The sequence below is a fragment of the Lactuca serriola genome, chromosome 1 (genome assembly GCF_051521515.1).
Source record: "Lactuca serriola cultivar US96UC23 chromosome 1, Lser_US96UC23_V15, whole genome shotgun sequence".
NCBI lineage: Eukaryota > Viridiplantae > Streptophyta > Magnoliopsida > Asterales > Asteraceae > Lactuca > Lactuca serriola.
The window spans coordinates 213,636,189-213,656,861 of record NC_136408.1 but is presented as its reverse complement, the minus strand read 5'-3'; the positions used below and the strand labels follow the sequence as shown (position 1 = coordinate 213,656,861).

Sequence of the window (20,673 nt, the reverse complement as noted above, 5' to 3'; positions counted from 1 at the left end):
TTTGTGGGAGGAACGCGTACCATTTTGATGGAGGAGGCGCATCGGTCGAAATTTTCGATCCATCCGGGGGTCACTAAGATGTATTTAGATTTGAGAAAGGAGTATTGGTGGCCCTGTATGAAGAGGGATGTTGCATGGTTGTTGAGAGGTGCTTGACCTGCCGTAGGGTTAAGGCCGAGCACCAGAGGCCGCATGGCAAGTTGCATCCATTGGAAGTTCCCGAGTGGAAGTGGGAACAGATCACTATGGATTTCATCACCAAATTGCCGAGGACTGCCAGAGGAGTTGATGCAATTTGGGTGATTGTGGACAGGTTGACGAAGAGCGCTCACTTCCTTGCCATCAGTGAGAGTTCTTCAGCAGAGAAATTGGCGGAGGTGTATGTGAGGGAAGTGGTATCTCGGCATGGGGTGCCGATCTCGATTGTTTCGGACCATGATGTGCGCTTCACTTCCAGATTCTGGAAGACGTTTCATGAGGAGTTGGGTACTAGACTGCATTTTAGTACCGCATATCATCCCCAGACAGACGGTCAGAGTGAGCGGACGATTCAGACGCTTGAAGACATGCTCTGAGCATGTGTATTGGATTTCGGGGGTAGCTGGGATGCGTATTTACCCTTGGCAGAGTTTTCCTACAACAACAGCCATCATTCGAGCATTGGTATGCCACCCTTTGAGCTGTTGTATGGGAGGAGGTGTCGGACCCCTATTTGTTGGGGAGAGGTTGGTCAGCGGGTGATGGGCAGTACAGAGATCGTGCTTCAGACGACATAGCAGATTCAGCAGGCCAGATAGAGGTTGTTGACCACTCAGAGCCGACAGAAGAGTTATGCAGACAGGCGTCGGTCCGAGCTTGAGTTTCAGGTCGGCAACTTTGTTCTCCTGAAGGTCTCTCCTTGGAAAGGAGTGATTCGATTCAGGAAGAGGGGCAAGTTGGGGCCCCGGTATATTGGTCCATTCCGTGTGATCGCGAGGGTAGGCCGGGTAGCCTATCGTTTGGATTTGCCAGCAGAGTTGGGGCAGATTCACGACACTTTTCATGTGTTGTAGCTGAGGAAGTGTATAGCCGATGAGTCGGCAGTGGTTCCATTAGAGGATATTCAGGTGGATGTGAGCCTAAATTATGCCGAGAGACCAGTGGCCATCAGAGATCGGAAAATCAAGGTTCTGAGGAACAAGGAGGTACCCCTGGTGTTGGTTCAGTGGCAACACCGGAAGGGATCAGAGATGACCTGGGAGCCGGAGCGTGAGATGCGTGAGCAGCATCCGGAGCTATTTTCAGAGCAAGACTTCGAGGTCGAAGTCTAGTTCTAGTGGGGGAGAGTTGTAACAGCCCGGATTTCCAGGTATCTTTTATGCTTATGTTTTTGATGTTTTGTGAGGGGACTCGGCGAGTTGGAGCTCAGACTCGCCGAGTAGGATCGCGGTTCTGGACGCGGGTTCGCGCCTGGACTCGGCGAGTCCAAGGTATGGACTCGGGGAGTCCGCGCTGTTTAATGAAACCCTAATTTCTCGGGTTTGGGGCCTATTTAAAGGGCCTTAAGGCCGTCATTTGTGCTCACCAGACCCCTGAGTGAAACCCTAGCGAGTTGAGCGTTTGGAGCAAAGCAAGGAGCCATTATTGACCTTGGAGGTGTTATATTGCAAGGGAAAGGAAGCAATAGCTAAGGGGAATCAAGAGGAGCCACTTCCTGAAGATTTGAGGTCCAGAACATCACATTTGAGGTACTACCTTCGAGCTATTCTCTGTTATGTTGATGTTTATATTGATTTAGGGCTTATTGAGCCCTTTTGTGGCTAGATCTAGTGCGTCCTTGGTCCCTTAAGTGAGTTAGGTTATAGATCTGGACCTTTGGAGGTCCAGAGTGTCCCTTTGCCCAAGCTTTTTATGAATCCATGGAGGTTTTGGATTGGGGTCTTTGTGCCTAAGTTCAAAACACCATTTATGAGTCATGGGGTGTGTTATGAGCACCAAGATATGGACTTTACGTGATGAATAAGCTTAGGAGGGCCAGATCTATGAGTTGTTGGAGCGGATCTGACCTCAGAAGCAAGTTTGAGTTGATGCATGGCATGGACTCGCTGAGTCTGAAGAACAGACTCGGCGAGTAGCATGAAGATTGTCCTTGACCACTCAGTGAGTGGTCCAGCCGAGTTATGAGTTGACTCAGTGAGTCAGGGAGAGTTAGAGAGGGTTGACAGGTGGACTGAGTCAAACTGGAACTCGCCGAGTTGTTCTTGAGACTCGGCGAGTTGAGTCGGGGTGGCCCCGCGATTCATACCAGGTGGAACTCGTCGAGTCAGGGGAGTACTCGACGTGTCAAAAAGGGAATCCTAGAGAGTTGGTGAAAACGCTTAGACTCGCCGAGTCGCCCTAGTACACTCGCCGAGTCCGGTCAAAGTTGACCGTTGACCGTTGACCAGAGTTGACCAGTGTTGACTTGATAGGGGTAGTCAACCTTAGTGGTAAAAGTGTTAATTAGAGACATTTGATGTTATAGGAGGATTATAGCTCGGAGGATCGAGCACGAGTGATTTCCAGGATTCGCGAGTTATCGAGATACACGAGGTGAGTCTTCTCACTATACTTTGCCTTGAGTAGGTAACTAGAGTTATGTGATCAGAGTATTTGCATGCCATATGTATGTGATGTGTTTTACTGCATGATTTCTATGTGATTTATGCTGTGCATGTTTTAGAGTTGGAACCGGAAGGTTCACAGAGTTAGAACCTGAGGGTTCACAGAGTTTGGGTGCACGGACCCACAGAGTTATAGCCTCGAGTGGCTAATATGTGTTATGTGTGTGGTATTTTGGGGAACTCACTAAGCTTTGTGCTTACAGTGTTAGTGTTGTTGTTTCAGGTACTAGCGATGATTGTGGGAAGGCGCCGACTTGATCTGTACACACGCATGGGATTTTTGATATATATATGATCTTGGGATTTTGTATGATGTGTATTGGGATTTTTAAACTTTATATTTTTATGAAAATTAAATGAGAAATGTTTTTATAATTTGTGAAAAATTATTTTGAAATTCACGGTGTTACGCATTTGCTGTTACGCCACAGACCGTGCTAGACTGATAGTGTTACCGCCACAGCTCATGCGACTCATCTTTCTGCTACTCCGGTCGATTTTTGTCGTTGCGAAGAGGCTACAGTTGTCTGTTTGATTCGATTCCATAAGTATGTTTCACATGTTGAAAGACTATATTACTGTGGTTTGAGCTAGGCATTATTCCCGTATAGATCTTGTTAGGGTGGTAGTGTATGTAGTGTAGTGGTGCTATGGTTTAGACTTTGTGTGTGTGCAGCTTCACTCGTGTGTGCAGCTACACATGTGTGTACGGCTGCACACTTGTGTGCTGGTGTGGGTAGTATTTAAAGGGGTCTGTCAATATGTCAGTAGTACTTGATGAATGGTGACATGTGTGTGTACTTACAAGGTGTACCTGACATTTGTGAGCAATAGATGTGTGCATGCTTGATGTTATCTCTCTTCTACTCCTTCTACACTCTACTTTGATTGCTATTACTTCACTGATTATTGATTTGGATCTATAATTTAGGGACTAACAATTGGTATCAGAGCCAATTTGGTATCAATTGAAGTATTTTAGAGTGTGAGGTTGCAAAATTTTGTTGTTTTTGAAGTGCATTTGTATGTTTTGATCAAGGAACTGCTGTTTGTTACTGTTTACAATAGTTTTAAATCAAAATTCCATAAAAAAATCTAAGATAATTGAGTGTGCGGTTGAAATATTAAGTGTGTGCGGTTGAGACATTAAAGGAGTGCAGTTGAAACTTTGAAGGAGTACAGTTGAGTGTGTGCAGTTGAGTTTGATGCTACGTGTGCAGTTAAGTGTGAAGTTACGTGTACTGTTGTGTGTGCGGATTAAGTGTTATGTTGTGTGTGCAGTTGGGTTTGCTACTGCATGTGCGGTGAAGTTTGGAGTTGTATGTGCGGTTACGTGTACGGTTGGGTGTGAAGTTGTGTGTGCGGTTACGTGTACGGTTGTGTGTACTTGTGTGTGCGGTTATACTTTGTAATTATTTGTGCGGTTTCAATCATCTAAGTTTTTCAAAGTTTTAAACATGGAATCTCAAAGCATGACAGTACATCAAGAACTTGACTCGATCATGGGAACAACTTCTCGGATTTCCCGACTTTTGAATGCGAAGGGCTTTCCAGAATGGAAATACCAAATTGAAAAATATATTAAAATGAAAGACTTCAAGATCTGGCGCAGTATCCTTAGAGGACCAATTTGAATCACTATTGTAGTGGATGAAGTCATTGTCGACAAACAAATTGAAAACTATACAGATGAGGATTTCGAAAGAGTTGAAGAATAGGAAAAACCCTTGCTACGCTTACAATGGCATTATCTCCAGAAATCGCTCAAGGTTTCCGTGAGTATACATCTGCAAAGGCACTTTGGGAAGCACTAATCGAAGTCTATGAAGACAATGAGGATATGAAGCAGATTCGTAAGGACATGCTTCGACAAAAGTTCAATATGTTCAACTATGTCTTGGGCGAAACTCTTGAAAAACAGCTCCAGAGGTTCATTACTCTCACTACAGAAATGAGTTCTACAGGTGTTTTAGTAACAAGATCAGAAATCAACAAGAAATTGTTAAACTCTCTTCCAAAATCTTGGGACATGAATGTCTCCGTGATTAAGAAAACAAAAGACTTGAAGCTGTTTGAAAAGCCAACAGATTGAAGATCAAAACTGTGCTAGCCTCAAACCAAGGGGGAGATTGAAAGACTATATTACTGTGGTTTGAGCTAGGCATTATTCCTGTATAGATCTTGTTAGGGTGGTAGTGTATGTAGTGTAGTGGTGCTATGGTTTAGACTTGGTGTGTGTGCAGCCTCACTCGTGTGTGCAGCTACACACGTATGTGCGACTGCACACGCTGTGTGTGGCCGCACATGCATGTATGACTGCACACTTGTGCGCTGGTGTGGGTAGTATTTAAAGGGGTATGTCAATGTGTAACTAGTACTTGATGAACAGTGACATGTGTGTGTACTTTCAAGGTGTACCTGACCTTTATGAGCAATAGTTTTGTGCATGCTTGATGTTATCTCTCTTCTACTCCTTCTACACCCTATTTTGATTGCTATTACTTCATTGATTACTGATTTGAATCTATAATTTGGGGACTAACATGTGTGTATGTGTAATACAGTGTATGTATAATGTATGCGGGCTCTTTAGCCTAAAACTGAGAAGAAAACCACCATGGCAGCCAACCATGGTGGCTGCTGCCTTGCTGTCAATTTATGCCACCACCAGCCACCGTGTAAGATGGTTGTGTGCGTGTATTATTACATGTATCTATTTTTTTCTGCATGGTTGTTGTAGTAGGAGCTTGTTAATTTGGTCGGATTCTAACTTGAAACCACCACCACCGCCTCCCTAAGATGGTGGCTGTCACCTTTCCGCTGCCTCAGACCGCCACTGCTCGAGGTGGCAATGGATTGTGTTTGTTGAGATGGACCCTTGAAACAATAAACCCTAATTTGGATTTAGAAAACCCTAATATCCAAAACTCTAGTTTTTGGAACAAGTTTGGGATGCGTACTTACACTATTTCTTAGATTATTATTGTACCCGAGATTGGCTAGGGAAACCTTAATTGGTGATGATCTTAGTTGGTTAAGTCCTTAATGGTTTAAGAGTCCTCACTTAACCCTAATCGTCATTTTATATGAAACCTCAATCATCATTTCATGAGGTAGTCACCGGTACAAGTGACTATGTCCGATGACTGGGTATTGACTCAAGTATCTTCCTGTAGGTGATTGTAAGTGAGTTGAAGCTAGTGGAGTTCTTCGTTACTACTGTGGTGAAGTATGTGTATATCGAGGTGAGTTCACCTTATTTTACTTGTGGGTCGAAGGAACCAATGTCGGCCTAGGGGTTGTATGTAGTCATGTAGGATAGCCTGAGAACTCTTGATCTAGGATTTATTGTCTGTTCCTTGTTTGGCTGTGGCTTTAGAGTAGGATCATCTGTTCGGGTGGATATCTCACCTCTGGTTACTTATGGTTACGTATTTCATGAAACTTAGCTGGTAGCGGGACAATGTGTTATGTGAGGACAAGTAGGCGGTAGTGAGCTGTGTGATTGTTTCTTGCCTGTATTATGTGCTTACTTGATCTTTGTTTGTTTATATGTTGACATATGGTAGTAGTGGTTTGAGGCGGTCCAGTTGTGTGCTGAAGGCCAAGACACCCGGGGACGACTGGATAGGTTGTAGGCCCTAGAAGGCGGTCTAGTCAGGTCAGTGGCCCGTAGAGCTGTCCGGATAGACTGTAGGCCCTGCGAGGAGGTCCCGTCATGTTGAAGGCTTGTAGAGTAGTCCGGATAGGTTGTAGGCCCTACGAGGAGGTCCAGTCAAGCTAGCTGCTCATATTTTTATGCTTGTTTGTTATGTGGTGTAATAGTACTTTAGGGGAACTCAATAAGCTTTGGCTTACAATTTTTAGTATAGTGTTTCAGGTACTTCTGAGGCTCGTGGGAAAATAAAGGCGTGATCGTGCACATCTTGTTTTATGTCACTAGGTCTGGGGAAAACTCTAATTTTGAAAAAAATGCTTTTGAAACAATGACTCTTTTTGTAAACAATGTTGGTTAATGATTGATTTTGAAAAATTTAAATTTCTTTGATTTTTGGAGTATTACAGTTTAATGTGGTACAAATGTGTGTGTGTGTGTGTGTGTATATATATATATATATATATATATATATATATATATATATGGTTGTATTTAGAAATAATTTTTGTTTTTTTAAATATGTCAATACTGACGAGGAAAAAATTCGCTACATACCGATAAGGCTGAACGGAGTCGTGCAACACCTACTGAACTCCACATCAGAAGAAATGTGGGAAAGTATGGGCTTCCGAGTAGGGAGAAGCAAGGAGGAAAGAAGAGATACAGAAGAAAGAGACTCGACGAAGTGATGCCTAGTTGCCATTTCGAGCTCGGCATGCCGAGTTCCGGGGAGTAGTGTTCTCCGCGTCCATGTCTGTGTCGAGTACCAATCTCCGTATCCTAACAAGAAACGGTGGGAGCTCACTCAAAAAAATAAAACTAGAACTCAAACCAATGGACATCCATTGGTAGAGACCGCCATTCTAGCAAGATCCATGATCGGATTTCCGTAACTAATTAAACATTTAAACATCAGAACGGGTTTTATTATTCAAATGTTCAAAACCATCAGGGGCGGAACAGAAACACAAAACACAAGGGCCGAAACTAAAACTTCAAAAAATATAGTTTAGTTCTCTAATTAATGAGAAATTTGACAAACTAATTATGTTGATATTAGTAAGATTGTTTTACAAAAAAAATGTATCTTTCCTAATAAATAAAGATCTTTTTGCCGCATGTCATACTTTTATTTATTTTGCCACATGTCATTTTGTGGTTATTTTAAATTAATTTTCATTCCACATGTCATTTTATGGTTTTTTTCATTTTATTAAATTGTAGATATTATTTATATTCAATAATAAATGCATACCAATTCATTAATAAATTTTCCTTCTAATTTCAACTTACCAAATTAAAAACCCATTAATTTTATTTATTTATTTATTTAAATTAAAAAAAACACTTTAATTTTTATAGTTCAATATTTTCTTATTTTTCTTATAAATTTATACTTTTCAAATGTTTAGAATTTTATATTTAGTTTTTTTTAATAAACCCATGTAATACATGAGTATGACACTTAATTTGTTAATAAATAGTAATGATGATGACTAGTATCCCATACAAAAAATGTTTTTTTTATGGTCAAGAGTTTTTAATCATCCTAATAACACCAAATAAATAGAAATTGTTAACAAAGACGGTGATTCTAAATTTTATTTAACTTTTTGTTAGATATCTTCAATATACGAAATAAAATAAGATGCACGCCTTTAGCTACAATAACGTCTTAGTTTCGAGTTTTTTTTTGTAAATTCAACAAAGGAAATGAAAACAAAATTTTAATAGAATGAAATGGAGGGGAAGAAAAACATTAATTGTTCCGTGTTTCCGAGTTCGAAAGAAATGAAAAAAAATAAAAGGAAAATCTTAAGTTTTTGTACTCTCAAGTTACGAGGAAAAAGAAAATAAAACATAAAATTTTCCTTCTCCTCACTTTATTCCCAAATCAGCCCAATTTGAGATGAAAATTTGGAAGGAAAATATGACTCCAAAATCCTTTCTCTCCCCCCATTTTCCTTCCATTAATGAAACTCCGGAACACGATTTTCCTTCGATACCCCCCAATTTCCCTCCGCATCCTCCTATTTTCTTTTTTAAGTAGAACTCGGGAATAAGGCGTAAGTTAAATAAATCTTTTTCTTTATAAAAAGATGAATAGGTAAACAAATTATAAATACATAACATTGTCAAAGTGCTTTTAACCTTTTCGGAATTCACGTGCTTATTTTTATATCCTACTAGTTGTGAGACCCATGTATCTAATTTTTGAAAAAAAAAAGTTAAATATAAAGATCAAAATATTTGAAAAGTTTTAATTTATAAGAAAATTAAAAGAAATGAATTATTATAATGGAAATGTTTTTTATCTTTTAAATTTCAATAAATAAACAAAAAGAAACTAATGAGTTTTAGTTTTAAGAATTTTGAAGTTAAAAAAGTAAATTGATTAATAAAAATAATATCTATTTATTACTATATTTATTGCGATTATTATATTAAAATAGCATGTAGAATTTAATAAAATAGAAAAACTTATAAAATAAAATGTAGAATAAAAATAATTAACAATAACCATAAAATAACATTTGGCAAAATAAATGAGAATGTAACCAATAACAAAAACAATCCTCTATTTATTAGAGGAGATTTCTTATTACTTTTACCTTGACAAGTGAGAGTCTATTCTTACCTTGAGTAGCGAGAGTCTAAGAGAAAATGAAAAAAAAAAGTAGAAAGAGAACAAGAAAGAGAAGAAATAGAGTCGCATACAAGTCCAGCGAAGAGGAGAGTGAGATGTGCATGAAGGTCACATGTCAGAGATCATGAGCAGTTTGGTAAGTTGCGAGACTGCTCGGAGATAAGTGCAAGGCGGAGAATAGAAAGAGTACGTACAAAGGTCTCTGGTGGATTTGTGAACGGCTGTGAGTATTTCGTCGCCTAAGATATCTATCGGTGAGATTTGTCGATTCTTTTCCGGTGGTGGGATAATTTTTCAAAATTTTGTAAACTTTTTCTGGATACGAGCGAGTTTTATATTTTTTTAGGAAGACTGAATGAATAAATTTTATATTTGATTTTTATAGAGCTTAATATCCTAATTTTCACTAGAGTTGGTCTTATGTAATTTATGGTTTTTTGTTACTTACTGATTTAGTTCCTAATATATTTTGTTTTCTTGGATACGTATATTTTAAACACCTCAGGAGCCATGATATTAGTCTTTATATTTCTTGGATTTAATTACATGTATGCATGGTATTAAGGATCTGGATCCCTTATTTTTAATACCTTTATTTTATTTTTTTTAATCCCCACATAATGGGGTCCACCATTAAGCCTCATGTATAAATTCACCAATACACCCCTTCAATCTCCTAGCTTGCATCACCTTTCTCATTCTTTCTTAACACTAATCTTCTTGATTAACCCCACTAATCAATCACAATGCTAACCTCCATGCTTAAACTTAATCCCCGATCCCGTTCCTTATGGCTTTCATGCCTCTCCGCCTCCTTCCGCACGGCTGTCGCCTGCTCAATCGTAGCCGTTGCCACCCTCTTCGGTCCCTCCTCCCTCCGCAGCCAAGTTGCGTTTCCAGCTTTCTCTTACGTCACTGTCATTCTCATCGTCACCGGTGCTTCCCTCGGTGACACACTTCGCGGCTGCTGGGACGCTCTCTGTGCGACTGTTTTAACAGTTATTCCGGCAATCGTCGGGCTTTGGGCGATAGAGCCGTCACGGATGACGACGGCGCTTACTGCGGTGGTGGTGGGTATGGCGGCGTTCGTGGTGATGCTGCCGGATCATAAGACTCATTTGGTGTCGAAGAGAATAGCGTTGGGGCAGATTGTGATTATCTACGTGGTGGCGTATGATAAGGGTGGTGAGACTGATCCAGTCATGCATCCTGTACACGTGGCAGCTAGCACCGCCATTGGGGTGTTGGCTTGTGTTCTTGCGTTGTTGCTTCCGTATCCTGGTTTGGCTACGTGTCAGGTAATTAAACCGCCGAAATTTGATATTCCTAGATTTTGTTTGTATCATCGTAAATTTACTATTGATAAACATGCACTCGATAAAAATCTATGTTGTGACTATAAAAATCCAAAGCCATTTTTTTTTCATTCTAAAGTTGCTAAAAGTTAAATATATAGCCTTGAGAAATAATGTATTTTGACTTCTTTGTATATATTCCCTATATTTCTGTTTCTAGATCATTGCTAGCTGCAATATAAAATTATTTTTGACGTCAAAAAATGCTACTTTTAGCATGAAGAAATATAAAACATGAACATTCATGTGTATTATGTGCAATTTTGTTTGCTCTTTTATAATATAGAATTAAAACGTGATACAGTTGTGATTTGATAAAATGATCGTAAATGATACTTTAAACATTTTTATCATGTTATGTTGTTGTCTAAACTTTTACCAAGAAAATGATATTCAGAAGGCACTTTAATTTTGTAAAAGGTTTTGTTAATTTGTAGATATGCAATTTGTTTTAATTTGATAAAAGAGTGTTACTGTTTAAGGAAAACAATAAATTTAAATGTAGCAATAGAATAGATATGCATGTAATATGTTATGTATTTTAATAACTGTTTGGCATGGAATGAATAGTGTAAGTGCATATCTACTCATTTTTTAATTCAATAATATTTTTTGACTCTTACTTACGACAAAATATAGTACTGTACGTGAATGATATCAAATTTTGTCTACAATAAATTCCTTTGTGTCTTTCAAACTCTTTATGTATTTATTTATTTTTATGTATGGGTAAACATCTATTGAAAGACCAAATATCAAATTGAAATCCTATATACTTAGCTTTTTTTTTCTTCCAGAAATGGACTTTAGGAATTTAAAACAATTAAAGGTGACCAAAGAGGGAAAAGTGGAATAGGATGATGGATTGTCTATTGAAATTACAAAACCTTTAGTATAGTATAATTTATTTATACAAGAATAGCTGTAATTAACATATTATATTCTTCTTGGTTATAATCCACTTATATTACACTTTAAACCTCCAGTCAACAAAGTACGTCGTTCCCAGAATACACGTACAATACATATACACGAACACCATACATGCATGCATACATGAAACATCATGCACCATACACATACATAATGTCTTGTGAAATAGTGGTTGATGATATTATTTTGTGAATTATTTTAGGTGAAGAAGAAGTGCAAGCTTTATGCAGATAATGCTTCAGAGAGGGTAGAACTGTGTGTAAAGGCATTTTGTGCAGAAGACAATAGAAGAGCACACTCTTTCGTCTCACAAGCCAAGTCTCTTTCCATCAATGGAACAAAACTCCTAAATGCCATCAAATCCAAGAAAGTAAGCTCCAATTTCCACCAATTTCAAATTCCTTTGAAAAGTCGAATATTTTAGAGTAAATCATACGAATGGTCTCTATGGTTCAGAGTAATTTGCATATTTGGTTCTTAATTTATTTTTTGAGCTTGAAAGGTCTTTACTATTTATTTTTTTTACATGCTTGGTCTCTGTCTTACATAAAAAGACTATTTTGTCCTTGATTTTTTAATTTACTTAAATAAATACACCACAACCACACTTCCGTCTCGGATTACCTTACCTTACCTACCGCATCTTATTTAAATAAATTAAAAAAATCAGGGGCAAATTAATCTTTTTGGATAAGACAGAGATCAAACGCGCAACAAAAACAAACTGTATGGACCTTCTGAATTAAAAAAATAAGTTAGGGACCAAACGTGCAAATTACCAAAACCATAGGGACCATTCGTGAATTTTTACTCAATATTTTATTGTCGGTTTCAATGAATTTGAAACTCTTTTTATGCTTATTAATTAATCATCTATATACGATGGTATTTTCTTGTGTAGGAAAGCATGAAATGGGAGACACTTCCAATAGAGTTCTTGAAACCCTACTGCATGAATACAGCACAAAAGTTGGAAGATATAGAGATGCCAATACAAGGGCTAGAAATGGGTTTATCCCATTTTCATTCATTTCCACCTCAAATCCTCGATCAAGATCTAAAAGATAACTTGCATAAGCTTCTACAACACATCACCATAACCTTCGACCAACTAAAATCTTGCATGCCTTTCGATTCCGCAACTTTTCCCGAAACAAATCTCGAAAATCCAACGTTTTCCCTCCATTCCTTCCCTCAAACCCACAAAGATCTGTCCTCTTTTTTCTTCTTATTCTGTTCCAAATTACTTGAAAGAAAGATGACATTGACAGATAATTCTCCACCAAAGGCGCCTTCATCTTCAAGCGAAGGGCAGAAGAACAAAAAGGATCCACAATTCGATCTTTTTGAATCGATCAACACCTTTCTGATGCACAGAAGGTTCGTGTTAGCATTGAAATGTTCATTATCGGTAGGTTTCGCTGTTCTATTTGGATTAATCTACAGCAAAGAAAACGGGATATGGTCTGGACTTCCAGTTGCGATTAGTTTTGCTGCTTCAAGAGAAGCTGTTTTTAGGGTTTCGAATCTCAAAGCTCAAGGCACTGTGTTAGGAACTGTTTATGGAGTATTGGGTTGTTTTGTTCTTGAGAAATATGTTAAAGTAAGGTTCTTGATTCTTCTTCCATGGTTCATTTTCTGTAGTTTGATTAGGGGAAGTCGAATGTATGGTCCTGCTGGTGGGGTTTCAGCTGTAATCGGAGCTGTTTTAATTCTCGGAAGGGAGAATTTTGGTTCTCCAACAGAATTCGCAATCATTAGAATCGTCGAAGCGTTCATTGGATTATCTTGTTCAATTGTTGTCGAACTCATGTTTAGACCCACTAGAGCTTCGACTCTAGCGAAATTCCAACTCTCCAAGAGTCTTCAAGTTTTACACGAGTGTGTAAACACATTGAATCTTGGAGGAAAAAGTCAAGATTGTTTCGGAGATTGTCAAAGGAAACTTAAATCTAATGTGAATGAATTGAAAAAGTTCATCGAGGAGGCTACAATGGAACCCAACTTTTGGTTTTTGCCATTTAATAGTGCTTGTTATAGTAAGCTCTTGAAGAGTTTGTCCAACATGGAGGGTCTTTTCGTCTTTTTGAACCATGCAAATCATCATTTAACACAAGAAAACTTAAGCATGAAGACACTTGAAGATGAGGTGGAGATCTTTAAGGAAATGATTCACCCTTCGCTCAAGTGTTTCGAGAGGCTTGTTTTGGTCAAATCACTAAACAAACTTGAGAAGGAGGTTCAAAAGAGTGGTGCTTCAAACACATATAGTGATGTTGAGATGGGGAAATTACCAATTACCCCTTCGAAGTTACATGAGCATGGATCAAATGGGGAAGATGAGATGGAGAATGTAGTAAATTCATATCTAAAAAGATCACAAGAAGTTGTTATTGGAGAAGGGTGTGAGGAAGTGAAGGAGCATGAACTTGTATTGAGTTTAAGTGCGATTGGATTTTGCTTGAGAGGTTTAGTGAAGGAGACGAGGGAGATTGAGAAAGGGGTTATAGAACTTTTGCAATGGGAGAATCCTTCAAGTCTTGTAAATTTGAATGAAATTTGTTGCAAGATACACGCTGTATCTCATATTTGATTGTAATTGTTCCAAAATAAATGAAAAGATGGAAATTGGTTTCAGTGTGATTTTCGAATTTTGTATTTTGTTACCGATGTGTATTTTTATATATATTTAACTATGATAACGTTTTAATTAAATCCATATCTCAATTGGACACAGGGTTTTGACTTTTGAGATGGATATCTTGTTTTGGGCCTATGGGCAAAAATGCTGACTGTAATTTCGAAGTGATTTAAATTGCAAACTTAGGCCCAAAATATTTTGTGCAACCCAATCGCATATATGGGCTTAACATGGAATTTCCAACACTCAACTCATAAAAGATAAAAAAAATAATATTACGAGAGATAATTATCTAATTTTTTTACACGACTAGAAAATAGATTAAAGATTGAATTTTGCTTTATGACTTGTACACTACTTAAATTTCTCAAAATTCTTTGATGATATACTAGATACGTGTGAAACTCGTATATTATACGGTTTGATTAAAACAAAATATTAAATACGAAACAGTATACAAAAAGTTTGTTTATATTTGATATTTGAAATAAGTGAAAATTATAAGAAAAAAACTAAAAATAAATAAAATGTGAAAAATAAATAATTTAAAATTATGTGTTTAGTTGTTAGATCCGTGTACTAAACATGTTAACTATAACAAAATGTTAAATACCAAGGTTTAAACTGTAATTTAGTCGAAAATGAAATTGAAATTTCAAATTTGAAATTTAAAATTAATATAATTATTATGGTACTAGGTTATAACCCGTTGAAACCACGGTCGGTATATTTAAACTTTTAATATATATAGATAAAAATAATAATAAATGTAAAAAAAAACAAATATATTGTCGATTGTAAGTAATTATGAATTAGTTTGTTAAACAAAATAAACATAATAATGTTAATAGGATATGATTTTATATTTTTAAAATTGGAATTGAATTTGATTTGTTACCAAAAAAAGGAAATAATTAAAATCCTAGAAAAATGTCACGTGTAAAGAGACATTCTAAAAAACTAACACGTGTTATTCTTTTGTTTCATTTATTAAAAGAGATAGATATGTAATGTATGGAAATAAATTAATGATATATTGAAGAATAAAAAATAAAGTAATAACAATTGACAAGTGGAAAATATATATAGCTCTAAATCACCATAAATTGACATAGGACAAATTAAAAGAAATAATGAAATATGATAAAATTATTTTCATTTATTAAAAAGGATAAAAAACATTACATAAATATTTGTGTCTTTTCATGTTCAACACTTTATTTATTTCATTTCAATTGTATTTTATGTTTTATGACTAGAATTTCTCAAAATTTTCGGGTAATAACAACACTAATATGCACTTTTTTTTTTTTTGTTTTTTTTTTAATCTTGGGTTGTGTTTGAGGAGTTAACTGAAAAGTTGTTTTCAGTTTATAACCTATATTATCAAAACGTTATCTTAAATTGTTCATCGAAAATCTAGTTTATTATCTCATCACACATTAAATTGTAATCAACTCAAAAAAAAATTGAGTTAACTTAATCATCTTTTAAGCACATAGTACAAGTCCATTAAGTACACCGAAAATTAACATATTATCATATATTGTATTTATAACATTTTATTAGGATCGACGAAACTAAGGATGTTATAGTTCATTTGTCGTACCACCTCATCCACTTCATTTTCTAAATCTAGTGATATCCATATTAATTTACATCTTAAATAAATCATCAAAGAAACAAAATTGTTTCATCTTTAAGATTATTGTGATTTATGAATCGTATATTATTATTTTTCAGCCTAAGTGTAAACATGGATTTTAACAGCATTTTGATGAGACTAAACATGGTTTTCTAGTCATCTTCTACAAGGGATATCACTTAACAGTTGCATAACCTGCAATCTATAATTGTTACACTCTGTTCCGCCCTCTACCACCATGATCTTGAAGGTTGCCGCCGGCTGCTCAGACTTCCCTTCGGCACTATAACAATAAGCTCTTGTCCTACAACCACCGCCGTCGCCAACTCCGGCCGTGAAGTCGCCGGAAGCCGAAATCTCCACACATCAACCTCCAATTTATCCAAAAACAACTCCACCTCTCCAAACCCATTTCCTCCCCTGACAACAACTTTCGTCACCTCCGGGTGAATCTTCACGGCATGAGCCCTTACCTGACCGGAAAAGGCGTTGTCCTCAATGTTCGCTGTAAACCTGTAACAATCGGATTTATCTTCGATTGAAACATCGGCGTGTGACCGGAGAGGAAGCTCGAGAACTTGGCTAAAAACATGTGGGAGCCTCCGAAGCTGTTTCTGGGGATTTAGAGGCATCGGAGATGAAATTGAATTGGGGTTTTGATGGATGTGTTGAGGAATTAAGATTGTTGATCGGTTAATTTGTAGGGATGATGGCGAAGCGAAGAATAATTGTATGAGATTTAGGAGAATCGATACCTTGAAAACGTTGGGTTGATTGCAAAAGCAATTTGGAATCATTGAATGAAATCAATCGAAGTCAGTCTTTCAAGATTCTGTCAAACCCTATGTACTGCCTTGATCGATCTTGAGTTCTTGATCCTACAAATTACTTTTGGAAGTGATATTCCATTTAATCCTTAGGGACACACCTTTACTATTATTTTTTTCTTTAAATTGTAAAATATAATAAAATAAAGAGAAATTGCAAATCTGGTCCAATGGTTTCTTGATTTTTATGAATAGAGTCTAGTCATTTTCAAAATTACCGATATGTCTTTTCGATTTAGGTTTTTTTTTTTTTGAATAAATTAGATTATAGTTTATTAGTTTATTTGTTGTGGGAATAAGTAATAAGCAATGTGAGAGATGCTTATTAAAATCAGTTTATTTTGTTTATCCTTATCACAATAAACTGATTTTAAAGAATTTTTATTCAAACACTTAAACTTAACTTATTGTGGTGTGAATTAGCAATAAGCAATGAACACCATCTTTTTTCCCTATCCAAACACACCCTTATTTATTTATTTATTTATTTTCGGAAATGACAAATATTATTAATAAAAATTAAAACCTTTGACTAGTAAATAACTATCAAGGGGAGAAAAAACGAGTAACAAAAAACAGAGTATAAAAATTATCAAATACAAAAAGACGATGATGACCACTCTTCCTATGAACAGATACCACATTTACCCCTATATTTAACCCACATATATATAATTAATTTGATTTGCACTACACCATACAAAGGACTGAACACCTGTTTGAACATCCGATCATTACATTATTTGTTTGAACATCCGATCATTACAATATTTCCATAGATTCCAAAATAGACCATAGCAGATGGTATGGAACCGAGCTTTCATTTTACGACTACTCCCCTAATTTGCAGCAAATCTGAGTAGTTTGCCAATGCAATTGAAGATTTTATTCCTCACAATTTTGGCAAACGGACACCTTACCAAAATATGATCAGCATCTTCTTAAAGTGACTATGGCCCCGTTTGATATGCGTCTGACCGAGTCAAGTCAGACGTAAATGTCTAACAGAGAAAGGAGTTGGTAGAAGGCTGACTGAGAAAGAAGGCAACGCTTTCCAATAATAACCTTGCCCTTGGATAAAAATTCGCAGCTCAACAAGTGAAACGAGAGATTACGGGAATTGAACTCGGGTCTCCCCTATACTAATAATGGTGTTTACCAGCAAGCTAGAGAGTTTTTTGTGTTTTAATCTCTAAAATAGTATATTTAATGTTTATTATTATGCTGGAAGTTTTTGTATACATTATTATTATTATTATTATTATTATTATTATTATTATTATTATTATTATAAAGAGCATCATGGTAAATTTGTCATTTTACATCAGTCAGATGTATAATCAAACAACATGGTTTCTTACTCAGTTATCATTTATTACTCAGACAGACATTTCCTAATTAGCACTTTCTCAGTCAGCAACTATCAAACGACCTCTATAATATCTATATAGTTTATTTATTTATTTTTTACAATTTCTTATACATTTTTTTATAAATTAATTATAGTGGTCAATTAATGGTGTTATCCTTTTTAATTAACACATGTGAAGAAAATAAACTGTCGAGATGAAAGTTAAAGATATCATGGGATACATTGTTCAATTTGACTCCGATAGAAGTTGTTTATAAGAATTATAATTTTTGAGGTAAATATTTGCCTTGAATTTATGGAACCGGTATGCTGTATATCAGGGTCGGCCTTATTGTATTGTTAGTAAAAATAGGGCTTAGGGCCCTCAATTGTAAGGGGCCCCGTTTACTTTTGATCCAAGGTTAGTAGTTTCCAAAAAATCAGGCGTAATTGACTAATTGTTGATCGATTCTTCAATCAAGCGACCATACGACATAAAACTTTTTCCATTCTCAATCTCGAATACAGGCCCTTCTCCAATCGTTTCTTCTACTCTTCTGTTGAGTTGTTGTCTCGCTGAATCGCTGCAAGCTGCTGTTCTTCACTCTTCAGACTTCAATTCTTCTTCCTTCTTCATTCTTGGTTTCTCCTGATTTGATGATTTGTTAGCTGCTGCTAATGCTATTGTGTTGTGATTGAATGATTGAAACGGTAAGTCGGTAATATGCTTTGTATATTCACTTTTTAGTTTTGATTTTTCTATCATCTGTGATTATCTAATTGTGGTTAATAGCCAATTAATTAGGGTTAGCCGATTGTAAGCAACTATCATCTGTGATTATCTAATTATATAATTTTGAAATCCTGTCGTATACTTTATAATATTTGTGTTGGAATCTCTTGAGCTTTCCATATGCTTTCAATCATGATTTTTGTATTAAATAATCTTGATTTCAATTGTTAAAGTTATTAAGAATTTCGACGGATGAAAGCTCAAGTTTAAAAAGTTTTATTGAGTTTTCATAATGGGTTTGGTAAATTAAATATCATAAAAGTAAAAGTGCGTGGAAAGTAAACCGGAAGAAGTAGTCCTGATCACAAGAAGTGGTCACAATGATTCCAAATTACAGTACAATCGTTTGTAATTTTAATTTTTTATATTTATCTTATATACATAAAAAAAAAAATTTAACTCCGTTATTTGTAAACTTTTTAGTTTATTATTGCCGGTCCCAAGCCCGGATAAAGGATGAGGGTTTATAACATTAAGTATAGTAATGTCAAAGGGCCCCAAATTTTTGGTCACTTAGAGCCTGCAAACTGGTTGAGTCGGCCCTGCTGTATATTGTTAGGAAGACCAATTGCCACCGGCCCTTGATCATAGTCATAAATCATAATTAAATTAGACACACCGGTTACCAATGAACAAGACAAATGATGCTCTTCGGGATGCCATATAATTATATATTCTTATACTCTTTCTCTCAATTATCATAAGATCAACTCATTTGTTTTCTTGAATAATAAGTTGTAAGTTTTTATTTCTTTGAAGTTATCTTTTGAGCACTTCTAGAACTATATAAAATGATTAATTTCTTTAAACTTTGATTCTATTCGATAGATTTGGTAACATGTAGCAACATTTATCTTGTAAATCGATTTGAAGATTACTTATATATTTAAATTCTTTAGAGCCATATAGTTGATTTATTTTGGCTTGCAAGTGGCTCCAATCCGTTGCTGGTGGTCAACAGAGGAATGAGAGAAGTGGGATGGGTTTAAGAAGGGTTAAAGATTAGAGTATGAGTGGGTGGGTATTTTTCCTATATTAAAAAGTGTTCAGAAATTATAAAAAAATAAATAGAATATGCAAAATAGTCTTTCCAATGATGTGGAGACGAGCATAAATCCATTATGAAAATAGGAAAAAAGGATTATATTTGTAATGGTAAGTCATTGGATTGTATAAAAAAAAAAAAAAAAAAAAAAAACTAAGCAAATCATATGGATCAAATATGCAATTTTTTTCTAGAGTAACTTATAGTTTTGGCCCGGGTGGTTTACATTCGAAGTTACTATTCATTTACCCGTGCAAAGGGCCTCGCAAAAAATAGTTTTTTTTTACAGATAATGATTAATTTCAATTCAGCAAAAAACATTAAGTAGTTCTTGTCATAAAATAGTTCTCTGTCGGTGATTAATTTCACTCGAAAACTTGTCATATTATGAAGAATAGGTCGTGCATCAATGAGTAATTTCTTATGCATAACATGACATATGTAACGCCCAAAATTTTCAAACAATTTTTCACATTTTCAAAACATACTTTCATTCATAAATATTATAAAAATGTCATTATATCACATATCAATCCATAGAAACACAACCCAAGATCATAACGTATAAAAACTCATCATGTGTGTACTGATCATGCCGACGTCTTCCCGTGATCCTCACTGGTACCTGAAACACATAACACAACACTGTAAGCATAAATGCTTAGTGAGTTTCCCAAAATACCACATATAACACATAATAGCCACTCGAGGCTATAACTCTGTGGACCCTCCAGCCCTAACTCTGTGGACCCTTTGGTCCTAACTCTGTGAACCTTACGGTTCTAACTCTATAAACTATGAAACATACACGACATGAATCACATAGAAATAATGCAGCGCATCACAATCACATAAATAACATACAAGATAGTCTGTCATATAACTCTAACTACCACTCTAGGTAAGGTATAGTGAGAAGACTCACCTTGGGTAACTCGGTAATCTCGAACTCGGTAAGATCTGGTCTAGCCTCTGCCTAATCACATGGAATAAGCACTCTAATCAATATAACTCTCAAGGCTAGACTATTCCCTCTCTTAGTAATCTCAAAAGGGTAAAAGACCATTTTACCCCTCCCATGGCTCAAAGACCCTAACATTGACCAAACCCTAAAAGCCAACAAAAGTCAACTCTCC

At 36.1% G+C, this 20,673-nt stretch overlaps 3 protein-coding genes across 3 annotated transcripts; 2 read left to right on the top strand and 1 right to left on the bottom strand.

Moving 5' to 3' along the window:
• Positions 1 to 4,383: 4,383 nt before the first annotated feature.
• On the top strand, positions 4,384 to 4,734 carry LOC145065921 (uncharacterized). Its single transcript, XM_079013037.1, has one exon. The coding sequence runs from the start codon at positions 4,384 to 4,386 to the stop codon at positions 4,732 to 4,734; it is 351 nt and encodes a 116-aa protein (XP_078869163.1).
• Positions 4,735 to 9,638: 4,904 nt separating this feature from the next.
• On the top strand, positions 9,639 to 13,872 carry LOC145049316 (P-hydroxybenzoic acid efflux pump subunit). Its single transcript, XM_078997746.1, has 3 exons — positions 9,639 to 10,245; positions 11,438 to 11,605; positions 12,137 to 13,872. The coding sequence occupies exons 1-3, from the start codon at positions 9,694 to 9,696 to the stop codon at positions 13,826 to 13,828; spliced, it is 2,412 nt and encodes an 803-aa protein (XP_078853872.1). The 5' UTR covers positions 9,639 to 9,693; the 3' UTR covers positions 13,829 to 13,872.
• A 1,879-nt stretch (positions 13,873 to 15,751) lies between these two features.
• Positions 15,752 to 16,153, bottom strand: LOC145065915 (uncharacterized). The gene has a single exon (XM_079013026.1). It carries the CDS (start codon positions 16,151 to 16,153, stop codon positions 15,752 to 15,754), a length of 402 nt encoding a protein of 133 aa, XP_078869152.1.
• Positions 16,154 to 20,673: the final 4,520 nt, after the last annotated feature.